The 23174-nt window shown below is 37.2% G+C and overlaps 1 protein-coding gene across 5 annotated transcripts in view; it reads right to left on the bottom strand.

Annotated features, from left to right (window-relative positions):
* LOC120481360 (leucine-rich repeat transmembrane neuronal protein 4) overlaps positions 1-23174 on the bottom strand; it is a 433509-nt gene that overhangs the window by 108593 nt on the left and 301742 nt on the right. For 4 of the 5 annotated variants that reach the window (XM_039674987.2, XM_039675006.2, XM_089119872.1 and 1 more), the window contains one exon: positions 13520-15060. In XM_039674987.2, coding sequence (XP_039530921.2) covers positions 13520-15060 — 1541 coding nt within the window. Of the gene's footprint in view, positions 1-13469; positions 15061-23174 lie in introns of all 5 variants that reach the window. The other variant, XM_039675015.2, reaches the window with a different exon arrangement.

The following is a 23174-nucleotide window of genomic DNA, read 5'->3' as shown; positions in this document are numbered from 1 at the left end:
ATGGGTGGATGGGTGGATGGATGGGTGGATGGTGGATGGATGGATGGTGGATGGATGGGTGCTAGCTCATATCTATAAGATATAAATATGAATTTTTACCTGTCAGCTTATACACTCTAAAAATGCTGGATTGTTTCAACCCAACATTTGGGTTTGTCCATATTTGACCCAAATTTGGGTTGAAACAATCCAGCATTTTTAGAGTGTATAAGCTGACAGGTAAAAATTCATATTCATATATAATAGATATGAGCTAGCACCCATAAAATCCAGAAAATTTCATTTAAAAAAGTAGGTTTTGAAGCAGAAAGTTCAAATTTGAAATTACATTTTTTAACCCAACATTTGGGTTTGTCCATATTTGACCCAGCTTTTTTTTTTTTTAAAGAGTGTATGATATAAGCAGATAAGTGTGCACAGTACATTATTTTAGCTTGTTTGGTATATTTCACTTCTACGAAATGCATTTCAGTCAAGCATGATGGCCGTCACATTGGGGACACTTAGCAGTTTTACAACGAATGCCAAGAGTTTCAGGTGTTGCATGTGACGGTTCTGCTTTGTTTGTTTTCACAGAGCACAGAAGGCTCTCGATTATGCCGTGCGGTTTAAATGTTGATGGCCAAAACTGACTGTAATGAAGAGGTTTGCCTCTCGTCTCCACTTTCAGGCACTTGTGATATCCGGTGCGTTGCTGCTCCACGCCAAGAAGCGGCACAATGAGAGCATGTGAAGTATCCACGCAGGCTCCCTCACCTCTGGAGAGCAACACAGATGAAGTGGAGCAGACGTTGAATTGTTTTGTCAGAATGCTTGGCAGTGCTTAAAAACAAGTGAAGCGTTTTACAGCATGCAAAATGCTCACAGAGCGCTGAGAAGGAACATAGGTTTGAGCAAAGTAGGCCAGGTAATTACTCTTTTGCGCTTCAGGCTTAAAGCGAACGTCAGGCACTTCATCAGATTTTTGCTTTCTGTCTCGGACAAATCTAATTAAAGCAAGAGGAATGGGAGAATATTTTTGTCTGTGAGAAACAAAACACCTTAATTGGGGCCGTTCATCCACTTTCCGTTTGCTTTCTTTGAAGAATTAGTTGACTTAGCCATCTTAAAGTTCAAACTTTAGTTAAGATAAGTTTATGCACCTGAATGCAAGATTGCACTTGCTTCTATATACAAATCTATCCTTATTTACTATTACTGCCATAACCTTTATACAATTAATTACTGTGTTAAAAAATGGAATATCTACAAACAAATGACAAAATAGACAGTTCATTATTGGTCAACATAATCAAGTAATTATTAAATAATTAAATATTATTATATTTATTTAATAATCAATAATATATATTAATTATTTATATATATATTAATATATATTTATTTAATAATTAATAATATATATTATTTAATAATTAAATAAATATTATAAATATTATATTATTAAATAAATTAAATAAACAAGTAATCCACATGGCTGAGTTAAAGTCAGCCAGAAAGAAAGATTGTTACAATAGGATGAAATTTGCATAGAATAGGGCCAAGAATTGTATTTAACAAAAAAAGTAAATATGTCTGTTTTTATAATATAAAATGATTAAAAAAAAATCTGTTCTATATTTTTATATAAGATAACTTTTAAGATAACACCCATATTCGGCAGAAACAGTGGTGCCCAGATCTGATTAAAATACATAAATTCCCAAAGAAAAGTGGATACAAACTCAAAAAGCTGAACTAGTTAAATAATTTAGAGACAAATCTACAGTTACGAATCACTCACAGACTGAGAAGAAAGACGGACAGAAATGGAAGAAAGGGAACAGGAGACTGACCTAAAAAAAACAAACAGGGAGAAGCAGAGAAAGAAATAAAAGGCAGAAGGGACTCTCGCAGGGAGTCTGGCTGCCCCGCTTCGGGTCGCATCATTAAATGTGCTCGGGTGCAAAGTGACTCATCACTCGTTGACATTCCACTGCAGATCCAAGTGTTGTTGTTTTTTTTTTTTACAGCTAGAAGACGTGGGAGCAAGAGCGGCTAGGCCGAAGAAAGTGGAAAGGTGGGACGCAGACAAGATCTCACTCCACCTGACTGTCTCGAATGCATAAAGTGCTGTTAAAACTTTAATCGTCTCATTTCAGGGGCGAAAAAAATAGGGCCAAACCAATGAGAATTGCTTCTAGCACACATGCAGGACAAAAAAGACTTTATTGGGCTTTAACGGCCCCTTGGATCACAGAAAAGGAAAAAGATATAAGTTATTGTAGCCATAGGAAACACGATTAGGGTCTCACGTTCATTGGTCCCATGCTGCATATCCACTTTCTCAGCGAAAAACGTCCGCAAAACGTTGCATCTGTTTGATGTTAAATAATTTAGGATATTGCTGAGAAACATCTTTATCACATTTGTGCTGGTTTCTGCATTGGCATGAAAGCGCACTTGATGGTTCATGATATAATAATGCGGCTGTGAAGTCATTAAGGCCACGTTTACCCCGCAAGGCTTGATGTCCAATTCTGATTTGTTGACTAGATCAGATTTTTTTTTGATGACCAGCTTAAATTTTTTAAAGGCACGCGATACAGGAATTACATTTTTGTTAAACAGCGACCCCTAGAGTCGCGGTGGATTACTTGTTTTTAAAGGAGCAGTTCACTTTCATTGACGAGAATATCCAAAATGTCCTCTTCATGGCAGGCGCAAATGCATGTATCCAATTCATATCATATTTACTTCCACATACAGTATGAATGAGGCATGAGAGCGATCTGAGAATATCTGAATCCATGTGCTTTTTTCAGAATTGGGTCACTTGAACCATGTAATGTAGACGCGGGTGTTTCTTTAAGAGAGCAAAATGAAATGTTACCGCATGAATAAATAATATTGTCATCAAGCTGTCTCTTTATCACACATATTCTCTTTTAAAACTATCTGATGGATTCAATCTAACAGACGCAGCACGGCCAGAGAAAATACATGTCAAGACTTGCGAGGGGCGGTTAACGCTTGACTGACTTTGGTCAGAACTGGATCAACTGGGGGTTTGGGCCCTAAATTAAAATGAAATCACCTTCCTGTCAGTCAAATCAACCCAGTGGACCTCGGCACGGGAACCGAATGCAGTGCTGATAGAGGAGGGAAAATGACATGTGAGTGCATTCGAGCAAAGAGTCCAAGAAAGATGTGTTGTGTGAAGAGATTCAGGACTTCATTTGAACCAGAACAAGCCAGATTCAGAACCACATACCTTAGAGTACAATAATAGTTCAGGCTGACAAATAACATGTTCTCCAGCGTTTTGTAAATTAACATCAGGACGTCAAAACCAGTACTGGACCATATTTGATTTGAGAGAGGTGAATCTGTCTGTGATTAATTACTCAAATTTCAATCTATTAAGGTTTAATTTGAACGTTTGTAGATATGTTACATTAACTGAAGTATTTTTTTTTGCTTACACTACATACAGTACTACTGTATATCACTGTACGGTTATACATTTAGAAACCTAAATAGCTAACAAGAACTCTTTATCTCATTTAATGGTAATTTCTTCATCTTCATACACAACAATTCAAAAGTTCGGGGACATGTTTTTTTTTATATATATTTTTGAAAAAAGTATCTTCACCAAGGCTGTATTTATTTACGGAGGCGTGTTGCATTCACTTGAAGAAAAAAAATAATTTTTCATGAGAAAAAAAATTGCTCTGTTTTTCTGAATTAATGAGTTCATTTTTCATGAGAAAAAAAAAATTCTCTGTTTTTCTGAATTAATGAGTTAATTTTTCTTGAGAACATTTTTTTTTGCTCTGTTTTTCTGAATTAACGAGTTAATTTTTCATGAGAAAAATTTTTTTTGCTCTGTTTTTCTGAATTAATGAGTTCATTTTTCATGAGAAAAAAAAAGTTTTTGCTCTGTTTTTCTGAATTAACGAGTTAATTTTTCATGGAATTTTTTTTTTTTGCTCTGTTTTTCTGAATAAACTCGTTAATTCAGAAAAACAGCAAAAACTTTTTTTCTCACGAAAAATTAACTCATTAATTCAGAAAAACAGCAAAAAAAATTTCTCAAGAAAAATTAACTCATTAATTCAGAAAAACAGAGCAAAAAATTTTTTTCTCATTAAAAATTAACTCGTTAATTCAGAAAAACAGAGCAAAAAAAAATTTTTCTCATGAAAAATTAACTCATTAATTCAGAAAAACAGAGAAATTTTTTTTTCTCATGAAAAATTAACTAATTAATTCAGAAAAACAGATTACATTTTTTTTCTTCAAGTGAATGCAACACGCCTCCGTATTTATTTGATAAAAATAGAGTAAAATCTTTGTGAAATAATAATATTATTAAGGTTCAAAATAGCTTATAAAAATTTCACTTATTCCTATGATCAAAGCTGAATTTTTAGCATAATTTCTCCAGTCTTCAGTGTCACATGATCCTTCAGAAATCATTCTCATAATGATTTGATTTAATGTTGGACATCATATTGAAAACAGTTGGGATGCTTCATTTTTTTTATTTATTAGGATTCTTTAATGAATAGAAAGTAAAAAAAAATAAACAAACAAACATTTATTTGAATTAGAAATCTCTTGTGACATTATAAAGGTTTTTACTGTTACTTTTGCTGAATAAAAGTATTAATCTTACTGACCCTAAACTTTAGAAAGGTAGTGTATACCAAAACTTATAATGCATATGACCTAAAATATCAAATCATATATTTGAAGCAATATACATAAAAAATATATATTTAATAAATTGTGCATAGTTAAGTCATGACATGACAAATACAATTAATGTTAATAAATTGTACCAATTGTGACTGAATCTTGCACAACACTGGATTAGTCATCCAGTCTTTGTCCAGGAATTGTGTAATTTACAAACGAAGCACTAAAGAGAACAGACCTTCGGGAACTGACCTCCCCAAATGCAAAAGCGTGGTTCAATTGACATTTTCTATGTTGCACTCTAAGCGTAGTTAGGAGATTAGTGCTGAATAGTTGTTCTCTAATCAGAATAGTTTCCCTCAAACTGTGCTAAAAACCTAATGGGTTCCAGAAGAGGTGATCTTGAGTTTCCTTAACGCATGCGGGTCTGGACTCAATCCCACAGTCAATAAAGACACCTGAGCCGTGTGGCCAGCCAAAACAAAGCTTTTACACTCGGCTGTAACGATGAAGGCGATGGCCTCCTCACAGCTGTGTGCGTCTCTGCCAGGCAATGGAAGCTCAGACAGACAAGGGTGAATCTCCACCACACTGTCTGCCACGGTGTGTGTGTGTGAGTGTGTGTGTCTCGCACTGTTTATCACACTCCAAAAACACTGCCAATACCAGGGAGGCCGCGGGAAAGAAGAGACTGAGATGGGAGGGGGCTGTATACTTTCTTTCCCCATCCCTTGTGCATTAAAGGGGGTCATGATGGAAAACGAGGATTCTCTTGCTATTTTGAAATTAACTAGTTTATTTACTATGCAGATGTGTACTAAATTAAATAGTCAGATGCACAGCTCTCTCCAGGCCATTTAGTGGAATTGTACTGCAAAAGCAATTCAGAAATCATCTTATGACATCACAACCATATCTTTAAAGATATGACAGTTCACTTTGAAATTAATTGTTCGTATGTTTTATCTTACCTCAAGGGCATTCAAGATGTAGGTGTCTTTGTTTCCACAGTAGTTTCAATTTTGATATTTTTAGGTCAAACCGTTGTTGTCTGTCAGTATATATAATGGAGGTCTATGGTCACCACCTTAAAGAGCATGCACAGAGAAGTTCAAATTAAACATGATTTAATGGCTCATAAATTTAAGTACACATTAATGGCCTAAGACAGAAAATGAGCGGCTTGTGCGAGAAAACGAACAGTATTTATATCGTTTTTACCTCTTGTAATCACAGTCACGTCCAAGTGATTTAAAAGCGTGGGCGCTTCGGTCTATAATGTTCGTTTTGTCACACAAACCGCTTGTTTCGTGTCTTACATTTATGAGTCATTAAATCATGTTTAATTTGGACTTCTCTGTGCATGCTCTTTGAGGTGGTGACCATAGACCTCCATTATATGACTGACAGACAACGGTTTGACCTAAAAATATCAAAACTGAAACTACTGCGGAAACAAAGACACCTACATCTTGGATACCCTTGAGGTAAGCTAAACATCCCAAAAATTAATTTCAAAGTGAACTATCCCTAAGTCAACAAGAAAACAAAATGGTCTTCATTTACTGTCCTAATACCCTAACAGTTCATCAGTGCATGTTATTCCAATGAAACACATTTTGTTTTCATCATAATTTAATGCCTTATTTCACCACATTATAATGAGCCTTTTTTAATCCAATCAATTCCCGATGAATTATTAAATCCTTCCAACTTTTTTTTTACACTGAATATTCTCTTCCACTCAAAAATGGAAGTAAAATGAGTTAAAATCATTAAAATTATTTAATGTTGAACTTAAGGAGAACTGATTACTAAAAAAAACACGTAATTGAGCAAAAAAGTTTGATGAAACGTGAAGAGAAATGATCCCGCAACAACAGTTTTGTGAGTTTGTTGTCTAATGCAATGAAATTTAGTATGCAAAGTGTCCAAAGAACACTGTATTTTCGAAATTGTATCTGAATAATTTTCGGATTATGAGATGCAGAGGAGATAATTATGTTTTAAATCACTTATGTAGTAAAAAGGAAAACAAACGACAAGAGAACAGAAGGGTTTCGTTTCATTAGGCACATCTGCAGAGTTTTATGAAGTATGACCTATCTACCAGAATCAAATGAATGACGAAATTATCTAACTGTCTCGCCTTGAATCAATATCACAAGTGCTTTCATCCTGGTTTAACTATCTCTCTGACAGTATCAGCAGTGTTCCAGTCATCCAGGGTCAAGACTTGCGACAACCATCTGAAATACCTTTTGTCTCGAATGCTTGCCTGAATTGAACTGTATAATTGAATTTCATTATCAATTCATTAATTCACTAGATACCTGACTTTGCCTGAGAGCCATCTCTAAAGCTTAGGCTTTAAACACCCATCAGTGACTTTTATTTTATCTGACCTGACAAGTCAGTGCTATAAAATGCTCTGTTTCCTTGATTTGTACAACTAAAGAAAGAGAAAAGAAGAAAAGTAAGTGAAACACTAAAGCTGTGAGTTGTTAAAGACCAAACTTTGATTTAGTAATAAATGTTCCTGGTCTCATTGTACACAATTCCTATGCTATTCTAAAAATAATAAAGTAAAGTGTGGGAGAGCTGAATGGAAACGATCCCTTCAGTCGTAGAAGAACATGAAGATATAATATCACAACCTACTTTTCACAATTAAAATCCAATCAATATGAAATGAAGTCTTACAACGACTTGACAAGCATTAACACCAGTGAAGACGCATTCAGCCCGAGAACATTATGACTTCTTGTACCCTGCATTGTTTTTACAGTTAAGGTCAACATGACAACGTTTTTCCAATCCACATGAAAAGCCTTTAGCATCCTTCACTGGCAAGTTGACGCTAACAACCCAAGCTGCATCGCCTCCAGGTTATATTTTGTTACCTTGCGGCCTAGTTTTGTACATAGACATACGTTTAGATGCTTCCTTGTAACTTTTCTACTGCAGCAGTATCACTCTCCCTTCTTGTTCATAAAGAACTGTTTGTAGCTGAGCTGACATATGTTCCTTTAGCACAACATTCCAGATGCCAAATGAGCGAACATATTCCTTATGTATTCAAATGCCATCTCTTCCCTGAGAAATTTCACTTTTTTATTATAAATGCACGACAGCTCTGCTGCTCCAAAACATTGGGAGCTGTCCTGATTTGAAACATTATACTATGAAATTGTACACATGAAATGCACAGGACAGTCAACTCATTATTCATTCCAATAGAGTTTAGAATTGGCATGTTGCTATTCAAACAACACAATGCTCCAAGCATAGTAAAATAGATTTTTAGATGGCATTACTCAATTATTAATAATGGTTCCTATTATTCCCAATGCTTAGAACAGTATTTTGTGCTTAAAATTTTAGTGGAAACATTGATACTTTTGGTAGATTTATATCTCAAATTTATTCTCAACAAATTCAGTATTATTGTTTTCATAAAAATATTATTATTTTTTGGTATGTTTTATCTTACCTCAAGGGCATCCAAGATGTAGGTGTCTTTGTTTTCTCAGTAGTTTCAATTTAAAAAAAAAAAATATTTTTAGGTCAAACCGTTCTTGTCTGTCAGTCATATAATGGAGGTCTATGGTCACCACCTCAAAGAACATGCACAGAGAAGTCCAAATTAAACATGATTTAATGACTCATAAATGTAAGTACACATTGATGGCCTAAGACACGAAACGAGCGGTTTGTGTGTGAAAATATACAGTATTTATATTGTTTTTACCTCGTTAGCACAGCCACGTCCAAGTGATCTGAGACCGCGGGCGCTTCGCTGATACTGTTCCTTTTTTTTTTTGACAAACCGCTCGTTTCGTGTCTTGGGCCATCAATGTGTACTTACATTAACGAGTCATTAAGTCATGTTTAATTTGGACTTCTCTGTGCATGTTCTTTGAGGTGGTGACCATAGACCTCCATTATATGACTGACAGACAAGAACGGTTTGACCTAAAAATATCAAAATTGAAACTACTGTGGAAACAAAGACACCTACATCTTGGATGCCCTTATGCTAAAACATACCAAAAGTTAATTTCAAAGTGAACTATCCCTTTAAACAGGAAAAAAAAAAAACGAATAAAAAAAAAGAATACAATAGACTATAATATAGATATCCTTCTCATCAGGAACATGCCTATGCCCAAAAAGTAGAAAGCTCAATAAGTAGGTCTTGGGACAGAGATAATATGTTGCCTGAATAACTCTAGAGTCACATTCAGACTAAATATTCATAGCAATAGTCCTTGAAAAAGATACGCACACCCACGAATCTTTCATTCCCAGCGCTGCGTTTGTATAAACTAACCAACTCAGACCATCGAGTAAGGTCGGGTTGCCCGGGACAGTTGCCGTGGAAAAGGTGAAGCACTGCTGCTTAGGCCAGAAAACACCGGGAAGCCGTCCAGAACTCAAGGACGAAGGCTTCGCCATTTGGAGCAAAAGGAGCTGACCCAACAGAGAGCTCTGGGAGGGTCCTGTTCTGCTAAAGAGGACATTTGTAGATTCAGGGAAGCTGTTGTTCATTTTAATACGCCGAAACAATGCTGCCAAAGCCCACTGGCTTTTTACAGTATCTCTGCTTCTGGAAAAACGCCAAAATATGGTCACAATGATTAGGCAGGGGTTTCACAGTGCCTCTTCATAGAACGAATTGCTCATTAACACATCTGCAATGACAGATAGAAAGTTGTAAGATCATCAAACTATTTTTTTTTTTTTGATCTGACCAAAAAATGATCACAGTGGACTTGAAGTGAGTTAGTAACATTTGAAACTTACATCATTACCAGAAGTATCAAAGGGATTCACAGCAATACTGAAAAGAAACTAGTAAAAAAAAAAAAAAACTATGGTGAATGAATACAAATATCATTTACTCAGTCGCTCTCGTGTCGTATCAATTCTGCAAGACATTTTTTCTTTCTTTTTAGACAGACTTTTTCTGCATATAGTGACCTTAGGCTGTCAAGCTCCTCATTTGTGCTAAATTACAACTGAAATGTACATCATCAATTTACAAAAGACGTGAAAAATCATATTTCCAAATATTGATTGTGCAAAGCATTCATTTCAAAACGGAACAAGACCCCGTGTCCTTCATCTGTTTTTTTCAGGCCATTCAAACAGATCTATCGCTGTGAGTGTAGAAGCCAGTCCAGTCGTCAATCACACATAATGTCGGCGCAAAGTTCACATTCAGTCTTTTTCTACACCTCTTCTCTTCTGTCTATCTGTGTGTATGAGAAAAGCCTCTGACCATGGTCACAGTAGGTCACAGGTTATCACCGTTCGATAAAAATTGCTTTCTGACAGCCATAGCTTTATGTCTCTGATCTCGCTCTTTGACACTTCCAATTTTCCGAGATAGAATCACCGTCCTTCTTGCTGTAAATATGGGCAGCCTGACTGCTCACAACAAGGGGCTTCAGTAATGGCCAACTGCCTGGACTTCCTGTGGTTCTGCCTTGTCAACAAAAAGCTGCCAGGGACTCATCTAACTCAAGAAGGAGAGTAACTGCACGATTAAAGAGAGAGATATAGGGCCCTACCACACAACCGGTGCAATGCAGCGCCAGGCACGACGCAAGTCTTTTTTTTACTATAGTTTCAGCCTGGCGCAATTATCATTTTCACGTTATTTGAAGGGGTGATGAACTGAGAAATCAAAATTTCCTTGCGTTTTTGACATCTAAGAGGTCATCATATTATAAAAATATCCTGTAAGTTTCAGAAATGAAAACGTCCTTGTTAGTCCAATAAAAGCTTTTGGTGTCAAAGTGGGGAACTATGACGTCAGAGAGGATAAAACACCACCCCCGCAGAAGAAGATCAACGCCTACTTCAACACGGCCGGTTTAGCCCCGCCCACCGATTCACGCATTACACGCATAGCTAAATAACATAGATGCCTACCTCGTGATGACAAACCGTATCGAGAGTGAAACTCATTATAATATGCACAACTGTTCTCCACTCACAGCAGTGGGCGTTTACTTCCAAGTCTTCAGTGCGAGACGCCCATAAAAACAGAGCGTTTTTGAGCTAGGCTCAAAACTAGGGTACAAAATAGCCTATTACTTATTCATTTTGATGTTTTTGAATGCAAAAACCAAGTGAACGTCATAAGTTGACCTCAGACAACAATATAATAAAATTTAAAAAGCCAGTTCATGACCCCTTTAAATAGCAAATGCATTTGCGCCCGATGTGTTCAGACAAGTTTTTGGCTTGTTGCTATTTTGAGGCAACTGAAATAGACTGTGCTATTGACCAACTGAAACCTGGTCTAAGCGTTAGCAATGCGCGCCTATAGGTGGGTCCACTCTGCTTATTACACACATAGCAACACACAAATATGCCAAATATTAAAAATGAAAGGATGTAAAAATGGTGAAAATGCGTAGATATGGTGGAATCCGGGTTGTCCCGTAAATGGTCTGTTTGCACTTTAACCTCGCACACGAGCAGATCCGCTTTGAGTAGAAGCATTCAGTCTTTCCACTATCAAATTCCGTCATCTAAATAGTGAATCCGCCATGGCGCGAGTGCAACTGGCTTTTAAAGAGAATCGGAGATGGGACTCTGATTGGTTTATTGCACATAAAGCCCCAAACACACCCATTACTCATTAAGAGAACAAAGACAACGCTTTTAGACCATTTTTCCCGTCGTTAAACTAGCAAAAGTGAATCCACTTCACACTGCTGTGTGCTTAAGACCATGCGCTAATATTGGTAAAATATGGTCCATAGAGTTAGACAGACTATAGTATAAATATTGATATATTCCCATTGCACAAGGATTTAAGATTAAGGAATTTACATCCTAATATTAATGAATTTCAAACTGCAGTTAAATTTTAAAATCATCAGGATTCAGTCAGATTTACTCAAAAAGAAATGTTTAAAGATAAAAATTGTGCATTTCACATGTTTTCTGCTGTGTTTAGCCATGAAAAAAGCATCAGCACTTTACAACTCTACTTGCATCTACAGTATGTATCCGGTATGTTATTCCAGTGCTGTACATCTCTGAAAACCATAATTATCTGTATCCTAGCATTATGCAGAATACATAATACTGTACATTAAATGATATGCTTTCCATTTTGGGTTCTCAGCAATAGGGAAAACGCATGCTTCACAAAAGGTCATTTACACAAATCACCCAATATCACTGTTACACATAGTGTAGTGGTAAGGGTGCAGGGTTTAGTTCTGCAGTTTTCATTTACGAACAAAAAAAATTCAATCACAATTGTCAAAAGGCTGAAAAACACATCAACAGGACAGGAGCAACAAAGGGGGCAAAGGACATGATGGTACTAACAACAAAAAGATCATAAAGCAAAAAAATCCACACAGCGACAATACACAAGTGGAAAAGCACAGCACCTTGTTTACATGTAGGATTAAACCACTAAAATTAAATATTAAATGTTATTGGTACAAAAGCAAAGACAATCACCATAGCACTTCCAACCAAATCGCTCAGCCTCTCAGTCAAACACTTGTAAATTCCATCCATTTGTGATTTTCATTAATTCACGTGGAGAATTATTTCATCTGACCTTGTTTCACAGGACAAACTCTGTGTTATTGCTTCCTTTGCAAAACTAGATGGAAAGCAGCTTAATCACATTTTAGAACTGTTAAAATGCATCCCTTGGGCTTGCTCATTACTTACAATGGGAATTTAACTGCCATACAAATTTACCTACAATCTACTGAATCAACAATCCAAGACAAAATGATGTCTGTCCAAGTTAGGCACCCATCGGATCTCAAACTTGTTCTAACATTTCTGGAAATGTGATGGAGATGACACCTTTGCTGAAAGCCATGCATAATTATTCCTACCATGAAGATTGCCTTTGCTTTTGCTGTTCTATGGCTGCTAGAAAAGAATTGTAATATTTATTGTTCGTATAACCCTTTCATTCATGCCATAAGGCTTTATGTTTATTTTCCCCATGTCTGGACCTGTGCCTTATGATATTTATTGGGGAGAACGTATGACACTGCATAACTTATGGGATGCAATTGCAAGACAAATGTCTAGCACACAAGTAGCCATGTGGCGGATTACATAAGGATTAGCGATGTGTACCTTTAATTATGTCCTGAACTGCTGATTTGTCTGACAAAGTGCATGATTAAGGGAAATCTCTCCAACCCTTCAATAATCTGGTCACCGCGACCAAAAACACTGAATCCAAAATGAAAATGAAGCAAATATTTATCTAGGAACCATATAAATATATTAGCTCTCACATTTCAATGTCTTTTTCGGTCTCTTTTCTTTAAAAAAAGCAGGCCACCGCAATTAATTCGCCTCAACAGCCATTTGCCTAGGGTGTTGTATGTTGATAATAATGTAAAAACACACAGAGGACAGGAAAGGAGCAATGCACAGAGACTTGAAACTTTAAAACTACATGATTTTTTTGTATCCAATCAGTGGTGTATTTTAAAAGCAGCACTCAATGTTTTGCTTTAAGCCTGTAGAGAGTAACAATTCCCCAAACCAGTGCTGCTGTTTGATATATAACAAGGTGTTTTTGGCTTGAGGATGTTTTATCTTACTATTCCTGAGGTAAAACAAGTAAATAAATCTTTGATTACAGCCTGAGAACATAGGACTCAAGTTGCCATGCACTGACCCATGTTTCCTACCCATTAGAGGGGAACAGCTAGCAGCGGAAAAGGGGGGAGACAACACATTTTTTTTTTGCCTCACATCGACTGGACATTTACCTCTTGTTCCCCGCAGTGGTAATGGGTTTTAGGAGGGCGACGGATCATACCTCACATTCTCGGGAGCCGGAGATGGTGTAGGTACAGGGTCCTGTCCCATTGACCAGAACGTCCATGGTCTCAGAGTTTGTGGGTTTGTAGTCCACATAATATTCCTGAAGTGGGGAGCTGAGGGTGCGCTCGGTCTCCCGTGCCTTTTTCCGGCGTTTTCTCACCATGGAATGCTGCTGCAGTTGCTTCATGCTGCTGGGATAACGCTTCCAGGAGACGTAGATCACTAGCAAGATCATGGCCACGGATAAAAAGAGGGCAACACTGCCGGCTATTATCTTGTGGAAGGAAACATGCTCAAAGTCCTGCTCAGGGATGGGTGGGGAGGCAGCTGTCGGGGAAGGCGCAACAGGGCTTTTGCGAGTTATCTTCTCATTCACCCTGAACATGGTGGGCAGGGGGAAACGTCCAGGTTTGGATGGGGAGCTTACAGTGGAGGAGATCGGTAGGTAAGTGGTGGGGGTTGCCTTACAGATACCACGTGTGTCAACAGCCTCGATGACTTTCTCACCCTGAACCTCCTTTGGTCCGGCACAAATCATCGTGGTCTCCTTGTTCCCCTTGAAGTTTCTTAGCCAGGCTACAAGGGGGCATAAGCTGGGGCTGCATTCCCAAATGTTTCCTGCCAGACTGATGGTAGTAAGAGAGATCCAAGCTGATATGGCCTCTTGAGACACGTTGCTTAGCTTATTGGAGTCCAGGTTAAGAGTCTGCAAGTTAGGCAGACACTGGAAGATGCTTGAGTCCAACACTTGCAGGTCATTCCCAGAGAGATCCAGCTTTTGCAAAGAGGTCCATGTCCATGTAATTCCCTGGGTTATCGACTTGATCCGATTCCACTGCAGATACAAAGCACGGAGGTTGTTCAGCCTTGGGAAATGAGAAAAATTGATCTTTGAGAATTGGTTGTGCTCCAAGTGTAACTCAGTCAGCTTGAGGAGTCCCGCAAATGCATTACGGGTGAGGCTTCGCAGTCGATTGTAGCCCAAATCAAGGAACTCTAGGTTTCGACAATCCTGAAACACTCGCATGGGAACCGTCTTTAGGGAATTGGATCTGACGTGGAGACTCAAAAGTTTGCGCAAGCCTTGGAATTGATTCGGCTGCAGGACTTGGAGTTTATTGTAAGAGAGGTCCAGATTGCGTAAATTGGGGATCGAATGGAACGTGTTGTTTTCCAAATGCGTGATCTTGTTGGAGCTGAGAATCAACTCCTTGAGTCTTCGAACACCCTGAAAGGCTTGTTTGTCCACTGCATTGATGTAGTTGTGGTCTAGGTACAGCCAGACCAACTGGCCGAGGCTGGAAAACTGACCAGCCCTGAGGTTCACCAAGCTGTTGTAACGCAGAGAGAGGCCCTGGCATCCCACGGAAACATTCTTTGGCACGTCACGGAAGGCATTCGACTCGCAATACACTATTTTGCCATCGCAGCGGCAGCTTCGGGGACACGGCTTCTCTCGGACTCTGCCTTGGGAAGCCAATAGCCAGGCCTGCACGAGCAGGGGGATCATCAGCCAGCGGGATCTCACCAGGGATCCTGCATGAAACACAGAAGGAAAGAAGAAGGGGTAAGCCATGATTCAGTCAATTCTGATCCTAGTCTGCCATTTTGTGTTCAGTCAGAACCTGATAACTTGCTTACAAGGATTAGTAAATACTTAATCAGTCCCGCTACACAGTTTGCAAAAAGTAGGTTATCGAATTACATAGCCAATGTCTACTGAATCAAATTTTGTACGGAGGAGGAAGGTATGAACTTGCTTCAAGTCTTTTCATTTTACATTAAATGTGATTACTGTGCAAATTGTTCTTCTGGTATTCGAAAAGATGTCAATTGATTTTCCATGCTTATTTCACGTACTTTAATTAAAAAAGACAGCAAATATACACCTTTACCTTGAAGCAACCGAAAGAGCTTAATAGGCAAGAGTAACTTTAGTAGAGTAAAAGATTCCCCTTAAGCTTTCTTCAATAACCATAATTACACATTGGCTCCAATAAACACTCTCTGTGGTAGAGAAATCGGACTGTTGAGTTACAGTAAGAGAATACTGTTCTCTATTGTTCCCAGTATGAAATCAACACATAGTATACATGCAAACGACATGGAACATTTTCTGATAAGAAGACAACTGTGTCAATTAAGGTAAGCTACGGATAAAAATAAAGACTCAAGTATCACAATAGTACAGAAGAGAGAGAGAGATTGTCTTGTTCTCTAATTGAAACAAGGATATGATCAAAAATCATCATGCTGTACCAAAATCTTAAAGTACTACTTCAGTTGCCATTACATTGCAGTACTTCCAAAAGCATATGATTTTATACTTATTTGAATATAAAATGAGGACAATTAGTAATTGAGTGATGAGTGAATCATTATTTTGAGTGAAATTAATCGGTTAATCCAGTTCCAAAATGAATGGTCTGAATAGTTTGTGATTCAAACGATTTGTTCAGAAATTGGACCGATGTGGTTCTCAAACTCAAATAACTGACTCAATGAGCCGGTCGCAGAGGTTATCAGCTCACTGGAGAAGAAGATAATTAGTGAATAATGATCTAAATCTATGTCCTTTCACCACACAAAGCTATCATATGACTATAGTTCATAAGTCAGGCTTCTTTTGTGATACGTTTATAGTGCTTTTGGTTTTGTTTGAAGCTTGAAAGCTTCCGTGCCTATTCAATGTAATTGCATGGAAAACAGTGACCAGCAATGTAATTCTCCTTTTGTATTCCCAAGGAGAAATATGGGTTTCATACCGCAAATAATAAGAGAGAAAACACTGCTATTTTAAGGAAAAAAAAAAATAAAAATACAGGATGTTAAATATTTCAAATAAATGAAAACATCTTTGACGATCAATAAAGGACAGTGAAAATTTCCATTCCCTCCTTGGCTGGCTCAGTGTCTCTTTATGCTTTATCAGATTCTCAATTTAGGCAGAAATTAAGCTTTTTTTCCAGCTAAGGGTGTGCCAAAGGTGATAACAGCATCTTGTCTGCTGTTCTTGGAGCAAAAACAGGAAATGATTGGTTTATCTTGAGTGCCCAGCACAAAGCTGTACCACCTGAATCTTTAATCATATTACAACTATTGAGTAAATATAAACGTAATTGTATAAATGGACAATGGTGATCAGCAATGCATTTGAATCACCCAGACTGACCACAGTTTACCAGCCTCAAGATCCAGATCTAATCGAAACATTTTGTGTAGGTCAATTGAATGAAAAAGGCTAATCTAATAGTGTTGAAGACAGAGCGTAGGCCGGCTGAACAACCTGTTATCTACAGAACAATCAGTTCTGTGTGGCATTGCAAATTGCCATTGAATTCATTCGAAATAATCCGAGAAAAACACAGCCCCTAATCTTCTTGTGAATAGTCTGAAGTAAATGTGTTACAGTGCAAAGTAGCCGAGGTTTATGGTTACATATCTTAAATTTCCCAGTGAATTTACTTGAGTAAAAAAATTCCTAGTCAAAGTCAACGTTGCCACTGATTGTAAATGAGAATGTAGCTCTACATAGAGCTTCATAGAGTGTTTTTGCCATGTTGCAGGATGTTCGTAGGTGGGTTTTAACATGTGAACAATCCAATAGACAACCCAGAACACACTTTTTGTAAAGCATTCTAGCCCTTAAAATTGTCCACATGTCGCTTGGGAGGGCAATAACAGCCTAATTAGAAAAAGAGGGACAGCTAAATCAATTTAGTCTCGGCAATATTACCAGTTACACAGAACACCTTGGGCAAGATCAAATGAAGTTATGCAAAGGTACGCAAGGACACAAGGAGCAACTGTACAAGCCAATAGGGTTTGCATGCAAATTCTCAAAGTTTTAATTAACTCTCAAAGCGAAACGGCTGGAGTCACCCTCGTGAGTCACGCTTTACGTACAAAAAGACCAAACCTGAAAACCTCCACTTAATTTGTCTTTTGCTGCATATATGCATGATAGCATAAGTGCATCCTGGCCTCCCCCACCTTCCTGCATCCAATTCATCACGATAAAGGAAAGGCAGCCAGTATGCAGTCAAATAGTGCGTGTAAACCAGCCCTTGATCTTAAAACTCATTCATCACGCCACCAACATTAAAACACGTCCGCATATCCAGATCTCAAAACCGCAGTTTCTGCAAAGCCTTTTCCGTGCTAAAAGCAATCTCACAGGCTGGATGCTATACCCATGGGAAAGAAAAATCTAAATGAGATCCCTTTAATATCTCAATTGTTTTTCTTACGCAGCAGGGGAATGACATGGTGCACAAAGTCTCTCCAGCATCTCAGGTTTTAATCCTGAGGAAAAAGACTTCAGTAATCTCAATTCAATGTATACTGTATTAAAAGCAGCTTTTTGGGGTTAAAAAAATGATCAAAATAATTTTTTGAGCAAGTAAATAACCAGCCAGTGTTCAAAACTCTCTGCTTGCCTTCACTCGATTCAAACGATAAGATTGTAATAATGTTTTTAACTCCAGTGGTACTGGTGGATTTCCGCGGGAGATTCGAGCATGTCTTTAGTTACATCATTATTACGTCACATCTGTACACAAAAAGGAGGAGTCTCGGCTAGTGTATGGTATATTGAGTGTGAGGATGTTGTATGTGGAGGTTTAAAGCCTTTTCTAACAGCACTTGATTTAATTAAACTTAGCAATTTGATTGCGGATCCAGAGAGGTTCAAACGACAATCACCAGTGACAACTGACGATTCACACGTTGTAAAATGCAAAAAACTGCGTTCGGACTTCGGAGTGGCTACTGAAAAAAAAAGAGCCTGCAACCGGACCCATGCGAAAACAAGGATAATATCAGAAGGGCATTAAAGGGTTAGTTCACCCAAAAATGAAAATTCTGTCACCCTCATGTTGTTCCAACCCCGTAAGATCTTCGCTCATCTTCGAAACACAAATTAAGATATCGTTGATGAAATCTGAGAGCTGGATCACTCCCCCATAGTAGTCCATAGGCTTCTTGAGGGATTGAAACTCGCCGGCCTCGAAAAGTTATTAAAGACATCGTTAAAATAGTCCAAGTGACTACAGTGGCTCAATCTGAACTTTATCAAGCGACGATAACACTTTTTGTTCAGTTGAGAATGACTTTATATCAACTATTAATTACCTTCTCTTTGGGCCTCTAGTCATTTAAACGTCACACGTAGGCTCACTATTGGATGACGCTGGTCATGTGTGTCGTACAAAAACAGATCGCCCGGAGAGAAGTAAATGAATAGTTGAAATAAAGGCGTTATTTATGTTTGTTTGTTTGTTTGTTTGTTTTTTTGCACAAAAAGTGTTCTCGTCGTTTGATAAACTTTATTTGAGCCACTGTAGTCACTTGGACTATTTTAACAATGTCTTTTATAACGTCAAGTTTCAATCCCTCAAGAAGCCTATGGACTAGTATGGAGGAGTGATCCAGCTCTCAGATTTAAACAAACTTGGATGTTACCTACTTTTTTCTGGTGAAAATGTTTATGTTGGTCATACTTCCAAAAAGTATAATATGTGATTCTGAATAACAGTATTCACACCGGCGGGGTGACTGACAGCCACATATTCTCCTCAAAAAATCGGATTCATCCGCGCTGTGCCATGCCGAAGCACAACCCACGTAAAGTTGATAACTGCAATTGCAGATACGCACAGAGATGGCGACAAAGAGGTAAAACTACGAACTGCAGCTTTAAATAAAATATGTCTCAAGCATTTCTCATCAAATCTCCCAAGTTGTGGTATCTTTCATTGAGATCTCTTTTGAAACTCTACAGGAAACAGATGATCTCACGAGAAACATTAAAAATCTTCATTTGCTTTCCAACCAATGTCATTGCTGGCTAAAAGAAATAAGTGATACAACAGTGATCTTTTATAGTATAGCATTATCTGTCTAGGAATCCTAAACTATGAAAAAGCAATATCTGAGCAACACAATTGTCCAATTTGTAGAAGGGTTTGATCTGTTATGTCAAGATTATGTACTCTCACATGCAATCACTTTCACAATAAACCACACCCATAACTTAAAGTACATACAGCATCAACAGAGCCCTGCAGAAAATACCACTGTAACGGTGGCCAACTTTTCAGCTCTAATCCCATCTGTGATTTGTTTCTGTGCGAGCAGGAAAAGCATAATCCCAAAACAGCAGTGCTAATCTCACACAAAGATAATCTGACACAAAATTGAACAGCTCTGAAGTAATCCCATCACATTCAAATAGGGAGCCCACGTGCAAGAGATTTCACATCTAAAGTTTTTTTTTACTATTATTCCTCCTATCAAACTTAATGATATCTCCATTACCCCGATTTTAATTTCCCCTGACAGCACAGGTCATAACCGAGAAACTGTCTCCCCCTTTTTTGACAATCAAGACCAAGACACAGATACGGCTACTTCCCGCATCCATTTCTCATTCACTGACATGTTTCTGTCTCTCTCTCCCTCCAGTTATCTATTTTGACACCCTCTCCACTCTATTACCTGGGAAAACTCTTAGGCATTTAATAAGGGACATTTGATGTGTCCAGATGTCTTTCAGTGTAACGCGAGACAGGTAGAGAGAACGAGAGGAGGGGGATTGAGGAATTAGGTCTGGGTCTTATCCTTACTAGCGCTGTAATATTGCACTGAGGTACTTAACATGATTATGACAGTAAGTAGTTGTTCTTAATGCTGTGCTATTATAATATTTCTTTACAGCTTGTTTAAGTGTGCCAGCGTGGGACAATGGTATTATAACTGAGTGACTGATACTGCATCATAACATGTCACTGACATGAGAGTTCAATTCTGGTTAATATTATGGCATTCGTTTGTCTTCCACACTGCAGATACTGCGTTAAAAACTAAATTTACAAAGATTAAATCTTACACACTCTAAAAATGCTGGGTTGTTTTAACCCAATTTTGGGTAAAATATGGACAAACCCAGCCATTGGGTTACATTTTTAAAATTATATTTTGAACCCAATGGCTGGGTTTGTCCATATTTTACCCAAAATTGGGTTAAAACAACCCAGCATTTTTTTAGTGTGCACTATCAAAAAATAAATAAATAAATAACTTGATGTTTGAAAATGTTTGAACTTAAATGATACTAACTTATTAGATTATTTTTTCAATTGTTTAATAATTATTTATTAAATTACAATTATTCCTTATTATATATAATGGATTTAAGAAAATAATGAAATATTGTTTTGATTGCATGCTTTTGTGGACTGAGATCTGAGCTGGACAATGACATCACTATATTCTGCAGAACTGCTTTATAGATTAAATTAATAGGGCTGGCCAGCGATTAATCGCAATTAATCACATCCAAAATAAAAATTTGTGTTTACATAATATATATAAATATATTATTTTGTGTGTGTATATATATATATATATACACACACACACACACACACACACACACACACACACACACACACACACACACGGACGTACGTTATATACATTTATACAAATTAATATTATATATAAATATCAATATTTGATATATTAATAACACATTTTTCTTAAATATATACATGCATGTGAGTGTATTTATATATAAAAAATAATTATACACACTACACATACAATACATAACACAAACTTTTATTTTGGAGGCGATTAACTGTTGCCCAGCCCTAGAAATTACTAATTTAATAATTGATATTCTTTGCAATGGAACTGCATCAACACTGAACCGACTTTATGTTAGATCGGTATATACAGCCGAAATGAACTCATCCTTGAATCATTTTCCTGTTGTCACTGTACTGTATAAAGCGCCATGTGAGTAAAGGTGACTTGATTTGCCTTGACTTTTATGACCATTAAGCACAGTCAGTTGCTTACTGTATTGAGTACCCATAAAAGCACTATAAAATGTAACTATTTAAAAATCACATTACTGTAACAAAAATATTTGCAACAATTAGCTTAGATTAAACTAAAATTTAGCTGATTGTTAAAAAAAAATCCTGTATCCTCACAGGATGATTTTCAATATTAAAGCAATGAGAAAATGTTTTACTTATTCATTTTGTACACATTATGGTGTAATGAGAATTGGGTTGGGGTGCTTAATTGCTATGGTGCAATCAATTTTATACGCTTCATTTTCTTCACGCAACATACACTGTAAAAAATGATTTTTTGGTTATGTAAATACTAGTGAAAAAACCCAATGTAATTTACTTGAAAAAGTTAGTTCAGGCAAGAATTTAAAAAACTAAGTAAATTCCATATCAGTACTTATTTCAAGCGAGTATACTGTAAATGAAAGTGTAATATCAACTCAATAAAATTAAGTAAAAATTACTCAACTTTTCTGATACTGGGGTTCCCATCATGCAATGGACCTTGAATAATTAATGAGGTTCATTTGTCACTGGTTTCCAGCTGTATTTACACTGTTTTATCATTGATTTTTGTTTTCAGTATTATTAAATTGCCATTTTGTGACATTTCGAGTAAATTTTTTGCTTAAAACGACACATTCAAACACAAAAACGATCCATCAAATGTTACCACCATTGTGTATTGTCTACCAAGTATTGAGGTGTTTGCATTCACATAAGGCTTAAAGTCTGACATGATGTATATATAAATTACTTAGATGATCTAAGTAAAGCACATACTATAAATGACTAATAAAATTCAAGATAATTGTTTTAGTGAAGTGTAATACAAAGGCAAAGGAAATCGGTATTAATCAACCTTTTAACAAGCCGAGTTAAAATTACTTATTTTTTGTAAAGTTTACTTAATTCCACATTCCAAGTAAATTTAACTTAAAGATTTCTAATTAAAGCTACTGATAAATATGTTTAGGTTTTTACTTGGCAAATCTTTGTAAATTTACTAGCATTTTCTGAGTGAGATCGTTTAGCAAGGTTTTTTCAAGTAAATCCTACTCCAAATTTTTTACAGTGTATCTCTCTTTACCGTTTGTCTTTTTCAGGATGACACAGGCATATTGTAATAGTCTGTGAGACCCATGTTTGGGGTGTCCCGAGCCCTGCATTCAGCGAGAGAGTGAAACACAAGCCACACCAACTTGCAAAACCAAATATGTATTCACCCCTTTACAGACAAGTGTCATGTTAATCATTTATAATGCACTGTATAGGTTACATTTACATTTAGCTGCCGCTTTTATCCAACGTGACTTTATATGTCAGAGGTCGCACTCCTCTAGAGCAACTAGGGGTTAAGTGTCTTGCTCAGAGACACATTGGTGTCTCACAGTGGATTCGAACCTGGGTCTCTCACACTTATCCACTGCGCCATCACCACCCCCCATAGGTTACAATGAGAACTAGTCCTTTCATTGTGAAGCTCATCCAAACATTTCACTAAATGTGTTTAATTATGTAATTAAGCTTTACTCGTAATAAATGTCAGCAGAATGAGGCTGAGCTGAGCGAGTTGAGCGAACAGCACACCTGTGAGGCGCAGAAGTGAACACCCACCTACATCATCTGCACAGTAAACAGCCATAAAGACACTACGACATCAAGCCATTATGATGACAATACTCATATTCTGAATGCGAGCATCACATTTGTTCAGCCTATTCACTCTTACACACTTCCTTTTTTTTTGCTTTTAGCATCGTTTCACTTCATTAAGCCGTA

Source organism: Pimephales promelas, chromosome 14 (genome assembly GCF_988280905.1).
Source record: "Pimephales promelas chromosome 14, fPimPro1.hap1.1, whole genome shotgun sequence".
NCBI classification, from domain to species: Eukaryota; Metazoa; Chordata; class Actinopteri; order Cypriniformes; family Leuciscidae; genus Pimephales; species Pimephales promelas.
The sequence above is the reverse complement of the archived record's forward strand: the minus strand, read 5'-3'. Positions and strand labels throughout refer to the sequence as shown.